Source organism: Antechinus flavipes, chromosome 2 (assembly GCF_016432865.1).
Source record: "Antechinus flavipes isolate AdamAnt ecotype Samford, QLD, Australia chromosome 2, AdamAnt_v2, whole genome shotgun sequence".
Lineage (NCBI taxonomy): Eukaryota > Metazoa > Chordata > Mammalia > Dasyuromorphia > Dasyuridae > Antechinus > Antechinus flavipes.
Window position 1 is genome coordinate 148,559,125 of NC_067399.1, and position 15,172 is coordinate 148,574,296.

The window sequence follows — 15,172 nt, forward strand, 5'->3', positions numbered from 1 at the left end:
TGAATTCATGTTCTTGTCATCATGAGTCCTTCCTTTATCAGTGCACATTAGAACTCCTTCATGCTCCATTCTGTATGCTTCTTTATGAAAGGGTCAATGTTGAAAAATTATCCTTTCAATAAATGGCTTTCAATAAATCTTCTAGAGAAGATCCATCTAATATTCTGGTGGCCACTTCCTATTCCCTTAATATTTTGCACGTAATAAGAAGACACCCAGCATGATATTCTACTTTTCTTCCTTCTCCCAGCCTAATTTTCTCATCTCCCTTTTCTAATTTACATATTTTTGATGATGAGAACAAAACCTGATCTCCAAATTTTAACTAAAATCCAACTAATGGTAAATAATATGAATTCATAATTGACTCAATCATGTTTTCATGATTTATTCCGAAATTACTTGGCAGTATGGGAGTGAAGGTTGAAGTCTACTAAATAGTATAAATGTATAAGGAAAGATATAGTGAGAGGTCAAGCAGCCAGGAAATGCTAAGATGCTGTCAGGAACCCTGACGTGGTGAAGCCAGAAGGGCATTGGATCAGTATGAAGACCATAGTCAGTAGGACTGAAAAAGTGGAATATGTAGAGAAGGAGATTGCAGTCAGATAGTATAGTTTTGAATGATAAGATTGAAAGTATGACTCTACTGATGAGTAGTAAATGGAGCTGGAGGTCTTTGGTGTATAAATCAAGGAATGTTAGAGGGCTCAGTCACATTAATGCTATTGTTTGGAGCTTGAAGGGAAATAAAGAAGTTTATTTAACTTTGTAAAATCAAAGTGTTGGTTGGACTAGATTGTTGGATCTGTCCAGTGGACCCTACCCAGACTCAGTGTCATGCTGATAAGAAAGGCATGAGTCAGAAAGGATGCAAGTGAGCATTCCACTTATTTGTTGAAGGGATATATGATTTTTATAGAGCAAAATCACAACAGTGTAAAAACAGCTGTGGAAGTTATGTTACTTGTTTCTTCTGGCTGAACACATACTTTTAGACAATTTTTTGCTTTTCTCACTCATGAGGTCTGCACATATATCAGATTTTTAGAATCATGAAGGACTGTGTTTAGATGATGAATGAATATGTTCTCTTGGTATAGGCTTTCCTGAAGTTATGGTCTGGACTAGAATTTACATTCTACCTCTGCCATCTACACTAGATAATCTCTACAGAGATTTTCTGGTTCTAAAATTCTGAGAATCTTATGAGAAGTCCATGAGCCAAGGTAATGTCTAAAGTAGGGGAAAATTATAGGCAAATTCATTCTTTTTTTTTTTTAATCTCTATTTGTGAAGTGTCCTCACTTTGTAGTAATCAAAGACGAATGCTTTCTGAGTTTGCTTTCTTATAAGATAATGTGAGGTATGGGAAATGGAGGCATTCTTGTGCAAATTCAAAAATATGGGCAGGAATCTCTTATTGACGTGAAACTTTTGTTTTTCTTAAAGAATTGTTATTGCTGTCATGTCCTCAGTAATAAATTAATTTGCCAAATTTTCTTCCCCTACTGCATTTGTTTATACAGAATTAAATTGGTAGTCATAGCTAGCTCCATATGCTATTTCAGCTTGAGATAAAAAGGTATTAAAGTCCTGCTTGAAGTAAAAACTGAATCAGAATCTTCTTGCTTTTCCTTTACCTCCATTTTTACCTGGTAAAATCTTCAAAATCCAAGTGAAATGTTCACTCCTCATCCTAAAACTCTCTACCAGCATTGGCTCCCTTTGTCTTCCTAGGGATTTTGTGATAATAATCTCTTAGTTCTCTTCCTGTTTGTCTGATCATATCTTCTCATCATTTTTTTCTCATTATCTTTTAATAGATCATCACCCATGCTCTGCTGGTCTCCCTGGATGTCTCCAAGTTGGGACCTCTTCTTCTTTTCTCTTTGGGCTAGTTAGTTGAGGATCTCTTCAATTCCCATTGGTTCATGTCTATGTGGATGACTCCCAGGTCTATGTATAGCCAAGCTTTCTCTCTCCCTTAAGCTCTAGTACTATGTATCAAATCTCTGCCAGACATTTCCAGCAGGGTGTTTCATAGACATCACAACCTCAGCAAACTTGAACTCATTGGTTTTTGTATTGTTTTACTAGACTTGCCTGTGCTCTGAATATCCCTTGTCCTATTAAAGGCACTGCCATTCTTCAAGTTATTGAGGTTCAAAAATTCTGAGTCATCCTTGATTCTTCCCTCTCCTTCAGTATCCAATCAGTTGTTAAAGTGTTTATAGATTTTCCCTCACAATATGTCTCTTGTTCATTCACACAGATACCACTATAGTTTGGGCCCTCATTCCCTTTTACTTGTCCTATTGCTGTAGCCTCTTAATCATCCTTCTTACTTCAGTCTCTCCTCTCTAATTTAGTCTCTAAATAGCTGACAAAGTAATTTTCTTAAAGTACACATTTGATCATGTCATTCCTCTGCTAAAAAAGATTCATCATTCCTGATTGGCTCTAGGATAAAATACAGATCTCTGTTTGCCATTTAAAGCCAAGTTGACTTAAACCTACCTTTCCAGGTTTGTACCACATTACTGCCCTTCATGCCTTCTATATTCTAGCCAAATTACGTTACTTCCTCTTCCACGAATGCAATTTTTCATTTTTCAACTACATGCCTTTGTCTAGGCTGTTTTGTGTTCCTAGAATACACATATTCTTTCCCTAATTAAGCCTCTTTGGATCTTGAGCTCCTTTAAAAGTTTAGTTCAAGTACTGCCTCTTATGGAAAACCTTTCCTGATCCCTTTAGTTATTATTGACCTCTCTCTACTCCTTAAATTATCATGATACTGATCTGTTTACATATTATGTCTTTACAGAAGAATGCAAATTCTCTGTGGACAGGAATTGTTTTTATTTTGGGTCTTGAGCTTGATTTTTTTTTTTTCTTTGAATTCTCAGCACCCAGAATAGTGCCTTGTACAGGATAAACAATTAATAATGCTTGCTGGATTGGATTGAAATAGATGAAACCAGTTTAAAAAATGCTTCTCCTTTCCCATCTTATCATTCTTTTCCATTCAAATAGTACTATGCTAGTATCTTTGTTATAATATAAAATAATGTAAGTCCATTGTTATAGATGACATATAGTCCCTACTAGACTTGTGCAGGCTTTTGGGGGACAAGGGATCATGTTAAATCATGATTAAAAAAAAATCTAGTACTATGCTTTGAACATGCTAGACTATTATTAAACATTTTATTGAATTGAATTTTTAATACTAAGTAATAGCATTACTTAAAGTAAATCAAGGAAGTAGAACCAAGCTGAATTCTGTAAAAAATAGAAGCATTGTGGAGGTCAAAAATACAAATATTCTGAAACATTTAAAGATTATTTTCTATTCTAGATTTTTAAAATATCTTTTCCCTCCTAATTATTAGGTTGATATGACAACAGGAGTTCTGATATATTACTTATTCTAGGATCTTTTAAATATTAAAAGGAGCTATCTATATAGTGATAACAATTAACCTGAAGGAATAAATCAAAGATTTATGTAACAAAAGACCATCTCTTTTACCAAAGAATTCTGACTTTGGGTTCATGTTCAGACCAGCTTCTGGCCTGAGAGAGCCTGGTCTCTAAATGAGGAGTACAAGGTTCTTTCTCCCTGGCTTTCTATGTCCTTAAGCTATTCAAGAGTCTCAGAGAAAATCTCTTCAGACTTAGGTTTAGCTCATAACTCGGGGCCTCTCCCAAAGGAAGTTAATCAGGTACATATGTGTGTGTGTGTGTGTGTGTGTGTGTGTGTGTGTGTGTGTATGTATTCTGTATTTCTCAAAGAAATACAGAAGGGAGGTGAAGAGAGTGATTAAAATTAAAACTCAAAATGTATTGCTATAAAACAGTTAAATCTTGTTTTGTTTTGTTCTCTTCCAGGATGCCTGCTTATAACTTAGATTGGCGGTATTCTCTCTTCTTCATAACTTACATTGTGATCAATACCTACATCTTCATGTCTGTTTTTTTAGCTGTTGTGTACAACAACTACAGAAAGCATTTAAAGGTAACATAGAAAACAAAAAGGCAGGGAACATTGGCTGTTGTGTCCTGGGGAACAAAGAAATAAAGACCAATGCCTTAAAATTTTTTTTTTCATTATCATGAAAAACATATTTCAAAATTCTAGGGACTTTTCCCTTCGATTTTATTGCTGATCCCATCTGTTGCTTATTACCCCTGTCCTCCCAAGAGCTTAACATGGGAAGGAGGCTTCATTTTTTAGGTCCTTGTTCTTCCCCTAGAGTTGAGTTATTTCTGTGTGGCAGAGATGTAATTGTTTAATGAAGCCCTAAGAAATGTCATTAAAATCAAATGGTACTGGGACAGCTAGGTGGTACAGTGGATAGAGCACCAACCCTGAAGTCAGGAGGACCTGAGTTCAAATCTGGCCTCAGACACTTAACACTTTCTAGCTGTGTGACCCTGGGCAAGTCACTTAACCTCAATTGCCTCAGCAAAAAGAAAAAAAAAGTCAAATGTGTACCATAAAATATCTGTCCATCCTCCACCATTTAGTTTGGAGCTTCTAAAGATATTTAAAATATTGCTTCTTTTTATAGCATAGAATAATATGCTGGATTTGGAGTTAGGAAGACAGGAAGACTAAAGTTCAAATGATACTTCTGATAGAAGTAGACAGGTCACTTAAACTTTCAAAAATCTCAGACAATTTCCTAGAATTTATTTGCTAAATTATTGATGGGTTTCTTTTCTATTTAACAAAGAGAATTCCCATACCAGGAGTTTTCCACAGTTGCTGAAGACATAGGTCCTCCATAATGCTCTCTGTTAAACTATAGTTAATGGTCATCAAGTGGCACAGTGTGCTGGATTTGGAATCAGGAATATCTGCCATCACATTGTCCTCAGTCATTGGCTGTAGGACCTTGAGCAATAACATTTAAGCTTTCTTGGATTCTCTTTCTTTATCAGTAAAATAGAGATAATAATAATAGCTCCCACTTCACAGAATTATTGTGGGGATCAAATAAGATGATACATGTGAAGCATTTGCTTAAAGTGCTATTCAAATGTTACCCATAACTATTTTTTATTATCTTTGGAGATAAGAAAAAGAAGTATACTCCATATGTATGAAGGACAGGAGGAAAAAAAGGAAGGGAAGAGAAAGGGGAGACTGGATCTATGATTTCATCGTTCTAGGGAATTTCCTGTGAAGAAATCCCCAGCTAGCAATACAGAACAGTACTTGCTCTGCACTTTAGAGTCTTAGTTGCCTGGGCCACTAATAGGTTATGATTTCCTCTAAGTCACACATCCTGCATGTGTTATAGGAAGCACTTGGCCTTCCTGACCTCAAGGCTGGCTCCCTATCTACTATGATACTTGTAAAAATAAAAAAAATAAAAATTAAAAGTTAAAATAAATTTGAATTTTACTTAAAGGACTGTGATTTATCAATGTGCATACTCCTTCTATTAGTAGAGATTCTCACCATGTCCTAGGAAGTTTACTTCATGAGTTGGCTTGTTCAAAAATATTCATCCAGTGGACCAACCCTGATATAATCATTCTTTCAAATTTGGCTAGGCTGGTTTTTATTGATTTATGAGAATTTATGATAGGTTCACACCTGAAGCTTCTCTGGCATGGTTGAATCTGCCAGAGCTTACTTCCTTTGAGAATTTAATTCAGTTTATCAAGCATATATTAAAGGCTTACTATGTGCTAGACTCTGGGGGTATAAAGACAAAAACTAAATCATGTTTGTATTTAAGAAGCTTACCCAGAAAACCCAAATCCACCTTTAAGGCAGAATAAAGATTTAGAAGTATATGAAACTTAAAAAAAACCAAACCATTTTTGGACTAAATATGTATACCTAAATGAGATCTTTTTGAAAAGAAAAACTATCTATAGGAATATTTTGTAATAGAATACTAATTTTAGAGCCTGAGGTCAGGTTTCTGTAAGCCAGATTTTATGATCTTTATCATTTCATCACCCATGCTAGGTGCTGGGGATGCAAATATAAAAGTGAGCCAGTTCCTGTCCTCAAGGAGTTTGTGTTCTGTTGGTCTCTACCACCAATATTCTTGAATTTCAGAATTATCTAGCCTAGCCTAATCCTCGAACTGTCTTTTCCTTTCCCTCCTAATCTGACTAACTTAATTCTAGGGCTTTCTCTTAGAAACATCCTGGATTTTCTTTCATTTCCACTTCTTCTCCCTTGCTGAGATGAAACTTAAGCTATCTGTCATCTGCTACTCTCAGTCCTTTAAAGTGTCAGCCTTTCAAGAGCTTACATGTATTGAATGCAGGTAAGATGGATTCTGTTTATAGCAAAGGGGGAGGAGAGTAGGTATTCTCAGAGTACAGAGAGAGTTTTTTCATCATGCATGAACATGAGACCGATTTTTATTTCTTCTTTGCTTCTGTCAGTATCAATCCATCAAGTATTGTATTAAATGTGCTAAGACCGAAGATACAAGTACAAAGAATAAAATAAGTTGTAAGTGAGGAGGAACTTACATTCTAATAGGGGAAATAACACACAGACACACATAAATATATGTTTGAGAGCATAACTCTAAGGTGAATAAAATACATACATATCCAAAGTAGATATATCCAAGATATTTTGGAAAGGAGTCAAAACACAGTGATGGGGAACGGAGCCACAGGTGAGAAACAAAGGGAAGACCAGATGGGCTGGATCACAGAATTATCACTAGGCTAGTTAAATATGAATTTGTCTTGCACTTTTAAAAAATGCTTTATTTTTTTTTTTAGAATGAGATTCGCAAACTGGCTTACATGAAACGTCACAAAATGATAAAGGCTTTCAACATTCTGAAGACTCAGGAGGGCCCAGAATTTGTGGTTAAGGAAGCCCATTGGAAGCAGTTAGTAAAAATGGTGGCACCTGACATCAGCAATTCCCACCGGGAGCTCCTTTTGAGGATATCTGATGAGGAGCAGAAGGGATATGTGGGTGAGTGTCACAAATCAATAAATCAGTCTCTGGCCTTTCATCTAATCCTTGTAAGAGGGATGAAAGGGGTGAGGGACAATGTCAAACATTCAAGTCTATTCTGACAGGCTGCCGGTATGACGAGTGAGAGCATGAGAACCAGGCAGCCAGGGGAATATCTACCCATGCAGAGGAGGATCACAAATCTATAGCAAGAAAGGCCTTCAGAGGCCATGTTGTGCAACCTCCTAATTTTACAGATGAGTAAACTGAGGCCCAGGAAATTGTGACATGCCCAAGGAAACACATATAGTGAATTATCAACAATGTAGCCAGATCCTCTGATTCCACTGTTCATATTATTCATTGTATCAAGCTTCCTCCCACCAGTTAAAGACACTGAGAAGGAAAGAAAGAAGGGAACAAGCATTTAACAAATGTTACAAGTATTTTAAATATCTTTAAAACAGTCCAGAAAGGAAGAAATCAAGTTGGAGGGGAAAGGGGATGAAGAATGAAAGCAGGTCAGCCTTGACCCTTCCACAAAATGGAGACTCAGGCAATGGGGAAGGGGGCAGGCCTTGTGGAGGAATATTCCAAGGTGAATAGATCTCAGGGATGGCAAGCTGTTACTGGACAAGGGGGGCTCAAGTACCAAGGAAAGTTCCAGGCTGAAGCAGCAGCAGAGAATGCATGGTTTAGAAATCTAGAAATCGGGACTAGGACTGGAAGAATGAGAGAATGAATTGAGAGTATCTTATGTTTGAAGGGAAGCTTTAGGAGAGACATGCTTCCAAATATTTTATGAGCTATCATGTGGAAGAGGGATTGGATTTATTTTTGTTGGTCAGGACCAGTTCTTATGGGAAGAAGTTATAGAGTATTTAATTTTTGCCTCATTCTAAGGAAAAATAACCTAACTTTAGAATTGCCCCAAATTGGAGGGAATTATCTCAGTAGATAGTAAGTTACCTATTCTTGAAGCCCTTGAAAGGGAATCTGGCTGATTTCCTGTAATTTGTAAAGAGCATCATGTATAGATCTGAAATTCTATGATTACATAAATTATAGGCAAGAATTAGTAGGGGAGGGAACAAGAGTATGCATATGGGAATCGCATGCATAAAAATATGAAGGTTCAAGTTACATCTGGGCAAATAGATAAGACTATTATAAAGAACTATGGAGGGGAATAGTTGCAAAGGTAGGTTGGACTCTGATAATTCATTGGCAGACTTAGGAATTTAGGTCCTGTCCTATAAGCAAAAGGGAATCAGGGAAGGTTTCTGAGCAGAAGGATAACATGAAGAAAGCATTTTAGGATTAATCTGGCTAATGTGTATAATAGTTCATCTAAATCGAACTCTGAGTCATTTTGCAAATGTGAGTGCTTTTTTTTTTTTTTTTTTTTTTTTTTTTTTTGGCCACTAGCAAATCTGGTGACTGGAACAAAATAGCTACTTAATTAAGGGATTAAATGAGATGATGTTTGAAGAGATTAACCCAGCAGAAATGGATCTGCCTTCCCAGCTCTAAATTATCTAAGTTAAGGAAATATAAAGATCCCCTTTCCCTATCCTTCCTCTATGTGATATTTAGACTTTACTGGTTGACCTTGGTATGGATGCTTCCATGAATATCGGGAGTCATTTTTGTATTGCAGACAAAAAATGTTTTTTAAGATTAGCTGATCTATTGAACATTCAAGTGATTACTATGAAATTTAAAAGACATCCCCTGGAAATTTGGATGCCCCACGTATATAAATCTTCAGGAAGTCTTTTTATACAAAAGATAGTTCAACACAGGTAAGTTAGTTTTTGCTTTTGGGGGCACTGAGGGTGATGATGAAAAGCGGTTTTTTTTTTTTTAATATGATTAACATTTGTATCAACATTTACCTTTCTGGTCCTTACTCCTTTGCCCTTTTTCACCTTATGGAGTATTCCCTTCTCCCTGCTCTGTACCCACACCCTTCCTTCTTCTCTTCTTTTTTTTTTTCTATTGATCTGTCTCCCTCTGTATTTCTCTCTGTGTTTCTTTACCACTGTCTCTTTTCTCTGTCTCTGTCTTTCTGTCTTATAACCACTGGATTGAATGGAAGGTCCTTAGTGCCAGAGTCTATAAATTAAGTTACCTCTGATGTAGTGTAGTGAAAAATGTGCTGGACACGTTGAGGTTTCTTATGACTCCAGAATTTATGAGTTGTGTGATATTGGTCAAATGACTTCACCTTTCTGTCCCTCCTTTGTAAAATATTATTAGTAATTCTATTATTATACTATATAATCAGATATTATAAGAAATGTTATATAATTTATAATACACATTATAATAAATTATATTATATATCATATTATGTGATTAGATATACCTGTCTCAGAGGATTGCTGTGAAGATCAGATGAAATATATAGAGAGCACTTTGTAAATATTAAGACTTGTAAACAACAAGTTTTGTTATTTGTTTTGTTTTGTTATTGCTCAGTAAATTAGCTTCATCTGATGGGTAAGAGTTTGGGACTAGATACACTACCTTAAAAAAGCAAACTATATAGGACATAGAGATGAATTTTAAATTTGGGCTATTATGTTTTATTACTACCATTTATGTACTTAATCAGAAAGAACTTTCAGAAATAACCATTATGTTATTGTAATACCTATATGTTTATAAATTTTAAAATTTTAATTAAATAAAGGAAAAAAGGTGGCACTTCTCTAGATGTAGGGTTTATGCTTATAAAATGGTTATAAGCTCATTTTTATCACTTAAAGCTATAAAACTGATTTGCATTCTTATTGAAAGTATCGTGTTTAAAATTAGATCAAAAGATGGAACATTTTGGGAACTTAGAAATTAGAGAAATTGAGGTATTTAGTTGAAGGGAAGTGTCATACCCATTTAATGGGTTGGATGTTTAGGTTTAAAAAGTCAGATAGAGTCTGGAAATCTATTATGGGACAGAATATTTCCCTTAGCAATTTTTAGAGCCATTGAGATTATTCAGCCTGGGTGTCGTTCTCTGTTTGCTTTCCATTTTTCCAAATGAGTTAAAGGAACTAGAAATATTTGTTTTTAATACATTTTATCATTATCTTTTGTTATTATACCATCTACATTTTCCAGTATATCATTCCCCAAATTGGATTGGTGGAGTTTTCTTGGGAATTCCCTATCCCAATGAAAACATAAGTGTAATCCCTATTTATTCCATCCCTCCAAACTGTCCCAGAAAACTGTCCTTTGTATTAAAGAATGAAATAAAAAAAAGAAAGAAGAGTGCTTTCTCATATCTCTTCTTTGGGACTAAGTTTAGTGGTTTATAATTTAACAGCATTCAGTTTTCATTGTTCCTAGGTTATATTGTTCTTCCACTTACATTTTGTAGTCATGTGGATGTAGTTTTTCTGGCTTTTCTCATACAATGATATATATTATATATATACATATATATATTATATATCCATTCAGTTTTTCCATGCTATCCTATCATCATTATAATTTTTCTTACAATTCAATATTATTTCATCACATTTGATATCATAATTCATTTATTAGCCATTTTCCAATTACTGGACATATGTTTTATTTCCTAGAACTGGGGATGTTTAGTTAGAGAAGAAAAGATGCATGAGAGGCATGAATAGCACCTCCAAATATTTGAGAAGTTCTCATCTTAAAAAAAAATTAGAAGTGGGAACAAAAGATAGAAGTCACAGAGGCAGATTTGGGCTTTATATAAAGGGGAAACTTTCTAAGAATCAGAAAACTGTCCAATTTGCACTAATTAGCTTCAGGAAGTTGTGTGAATTTCCTATTATTTATCAAGCTTGGACTGGAGACCTGTGTTCAGAATGTTAAGATTTCTGTAGAGTTGTAAATTGAATTGGACGGCTTTCTATCTCTGAGATGAAACATTATGAGTTCATGGATTCATATCAATGAGAAATAAGAACAATTTATCTTTTAATTCAGATTCAATGATGATTATTAAAAGTGCAGATTTATTACTTCCAAGTACATGGAACAGGTGGTTCTTTGTCATTCTAGTTTGAGCTTCTGCTCTATATGACTTAATTTAATATTCCCTCCCATTTCATCCTCACTCCAGCCTAAGCTATGGAGGCCTTGCTTATATTACATTTAGTTTTGTGGTTATAAAGAGAGGCTTTAGAAGAAGTGAAAATAGCATATTCCCTTAAGTAAATAAATCTTCCTCTTCAAATTTTTTGTCAAATTTTTCAATTTCAATATTTCAAAATATTTGTCAAATTCCTTTTATCATAAAAAGTAGCCTTAAACTAAGTAAGATTATTTATTATATAGTTTGTAATTTTATATTGTATATACTTATATTTATTATATAATTTATTATACTTTATGAATAATTTTACCCTAGTCTGCATTGATTCAAAAGTTGCATTCAGTAATGCTAAACTTGGGTCTTCAGTTTGCTAAAAAAAAGCAGCACACTTGCTGCTAGTGAAAAGTAGATGGAGAGAGGTAGTCAGTGAGGTGAAAAAAACCCTAACTTTCAAATCAGAGGGCCTTGGTTTCAATGCTAGCTTTGATTTTTACTCTTAGCAAAATCACTGAAGATGTTGGGAATGGGCAGAAGGGTATAGGAGAAAGAGAAAGAGATCTTTTCAAAATAATCCAAAACATTTTATGTTGACCCTTGATCATGTTCAATAACTATGTTTTTCTCCCTTTCTTTCCTTCTCTCCCAATCCTCACCAATTCCCATGCCAGAGTGTTTGTATGGATTTATGATGTAATTATCCTAATAAATGCTGTATTCATTGCTTTGGATGAGAAAAATCCATTCATTTCCTATGCGGAGTGGGTTTTCCTTACTCTATATATTATTGAAATACTGTTGAAGTTGTATACCTATGAACCCAAGACATTTTTTGCAAGGAATCAGTTCTGGAACTGGTAAGTAATGATGTCTCTTCCTTTGGGGAAAGAATGTGTGTGTGTGTGTGTGTGTGTGTGTGTGTGTGTGTGTGTGTGTGTGTGTGTGTGTGTGTGTGTGTGTTTTTGAGTGTTTGAGAGAGAGAGGGAAGGAAACAACGGTAGGGAACAGGAAGATAGAGCAGGAAAAAGAAAAACTTGTTTGCTTTCCTAGTCTTAAGTATTCTTAAAATTTATCATCAGTTTCATTAGACTTAGGAAGTATTATGATTTAAATCTCAGCAATAAAACCTTCTAGTTCAGTAAAAGTCTTATGAACCAATTCCATTTCAAACTTTGACAATCTAGCTAAAATTTGACACCAAATAGAGGATAGAATTCATAGATTCTTCAAGTTGAAAAGAGACCTTAGAGATTTTTTAGTTCAGAAGTTCTCAACCTTGGGCTCCTAAACATATTTAAAAAATATTTTAGTAACTATATTTCAATATAATTGGTTTCCTTAACATCCTAAGTAATTTTCTATGCATTTTAAAACATTATTTTGATAAAGGGTCCACAGGCTTCATTAGACTGCTAAAGAAGCCTGTACCAAAAAGAAGTTAAGAATTCCTCTTGTAGCTCCTTCTGTAATGGCAAGGAATTGGAAATTGAATGCATGCCCATCAATTGGGGGATGATTGAATAAGTTATGGTATATGAATGGGATATTTCAGCAAGAAATGATGAGTAGGCTGATTTCAGAAAAACCTGGAAAGATTTATATGAACTGATAGTAAGTGAAGTGAAGAGACCTAGGAAAACGTACACTGTAACAACAACACTATGAGATGACCAACTATGATAGACTTGGTGCTTCTTGGCATATGGTGATTCAAAACAATTCCAATAGACTTGGGATGGAAAATGCCTTCTACATTTAGAAAGAAAACTATAGAGACTGAACGTGGATCGAAGCATAGTATTTTCATCTTTTGTTGTTTGTTTGCTTTCTTTTTCATGTACTTTTCCCTCTTTTGTTCTGTTTTTTTTTTTTTTTCTTGTACAACATGACAAAAATAGGTATATAACCTATTTCAGATTGCTTGTTGTCTTGGGGTAGGGGAACTAAATAAGGAAGGGAGAAAAAAATTTGAAATGCAAATCCTACAAAAATTTTTGTTGTATCTTTACACATATTTGAAAATATTATCGAGAAAAAAATTTTTTTAAACTGCTGTGGTCCAGGCATTTCCCCTGGGAGGGAAATTATTTACAATATTCTTCATATATGGTTATTTATCCTGTGTTTTGAATAGTTCCTAGGATAGGAAACTCCTAAATGAGGTAATTCTCTTCATTGCGGATCAGTTTTAGAACAACTTTTTAAGCTTATAATGATCTGAAATGTTCCTCTATTGTCACTTCTACTGACATATCTATACCCTCTGGAACAATACAGAATAAGTCTTTTCCTTTGCCATTTCACAGTCATTAAAATGTGCGAGGATAGCACTAAGTTTCTTTTTTCTAGATTAAATTTCTAAGGTTTTTTGTTTGTTTTTGTTTTTGCTGAGGCAGTTGGGGTTAAGTGACTTGCCCAGGGTCACACAGCCAGGAAGTATTAAGTGACCGAGATCAGATTTAAACTCAAATTTTCCTGACTTCAGATGCTCTATCCACTGCACCATCTAGCTGCCCCCAGTTTCTAAGTTTCTTTAACCATTTTGAAGACAACATGGCTTCTAGAACTGTTGGTATACCAGTTGCCCTCCACGGATCCTCCTAATTTGTCAGCAGTCTTTTAAAATGTGACTCTTTGACCTGAACACAACATTTTCAGATGTGATCTGATAAGTATAGGGTATGTGTAATGGGACTATTGCTTTCACTGTTTTGAGTATTGTATGCCTGTCACTATGAACTTTTATAGACATTATCTTTCTTGTCTCTCATAATTTTTAAAACATAAATATAGGACTTTATCTTTAATCTTCTATTACATTTTGGTTTTATCTTTATTTTATCTTATTCCCATCAATTATTTTCCCTGTAGAATTTTGGATAGTTTCTTATCCATTGTGTTAATATCTCACCATGTTTTTTTTCATGAGCTTGACTAATGTACTTCTGACTTCATTTAAGTTATTGATAAAAGTGTTGGCTATCTAGGGCAGAACTAAGGATAGAATTCTCTTGGGAAATTTGTTCCTTTCAGGTAGACATAAATCCATTAATCAACACTTGGATAGTGGTTATTCAGTGTATTCTGGATGTATCCTAATTACCATTATATAGCTCAGATTTCTTGACCTTGACCACAAGCATATCCTTAAGAAACTTTGCTGAAATCAAGATCCATTATATCTACATTTTTCTGGCCTAGTTATTTTGTGACAAAATTGTTTTAATGCTTCATAATGTGAGTATAGAATACTAGAATCGATGCTGTCTATTGAGTCATTTCCATCTTTTCTAAATAGTCAGTTTCCTGTTTGATTCCACTGAATTTTCAGCCTCTTCATTTTTCTGTTTGTAGTCCTCCGGGATCCAATTTATTGATTTCTCAACTAAGCATCTTTCTCTGTGACAAACTGAATCTAATCTATTTGTTACCCATTATCTTCTACAGAGTCCCTTATTTCTTCCTATACTACTCCAGAATTCTGAGCATTATTATTTCCTAAATTTTATTGTAGAGTTCTAACTTTGTATTTTAATTTTTATGGGCACCTCTTCATAATCAAGATTCATGGCATCATAGGGCTTAGAGTTGATAGAGACTTTAGAGGTCCTCTAATCCGATTTTCTCATTTTATGTCTGAGGAAACTGAGGCTTGGGGAAGGAACTGACTAGCCCAAAGTCACATATGAAGAGCTATCTTGGGGTTGAAGCTAATGAATATAGCTTTGTCTTCTAGTCCATTCTCTCTTCATGCTATTCTCTTGATACTCTTATCTCTACACTTTATATGTCATACTTTGTGTAATATAATCACTTTGTTTTACTAGGATTCATCTCTAACCCAGTCATCTTGGACTAGATTTAATGCTTAGCACAATGCCTGGACAATATATTGTTGAATTGTTTCAGTTATGTCCACCTCTCCATGATCCCATTTGGGGTTTCTTGGCAAAGATACTAGAGTGCTATGCCATTTTCTTCTCTAGCTCATTTTATAGATAAAGAAACTGAGGCAAACAGAGTTAAGTGACTTGTTCAGCTATTAAATATCTGAGACCAATTTTGAATTCAGATCTTTCAGACTCCAGGGCTGGTGCTCTATCCACTATGCCAACTAACTGCCCCTCAGCTAT

General features: G+C 34.8%; 1 protein-coding gene across 1 annotated transcript in view; it reads left to right on the forward strand.

The window, feature by feature from the left end:
* The window catches only part of LOC127548396 (two pore channel protein 2-like), a 50,007-nt gene that overhangs the window by 23,156 nt on the left and 11,679 nt on the right, over window positions 1-15,172 (forward strand). The window contains exons 8-11 of the mRNA XM_051975796.1: window positions 3,898-4,024; window positions 6,775-6,976; window positions 8,619-8,763; window positions 11,711-11,896. Coding sequence (XP_051831756.1) covers window positions 3,898-4,024; window positions 6,775-6,976; window positions 8,619-8,763; window positions 11,711-11,896 — 660 coding nt within the window. The remainder of the gene's footprint in view (window positions 1-3,897; window positions 4,025-6,774; window positions 6,977-8,618; window positions 8,764-11,710; window positions 11,897-15,172) is intronic.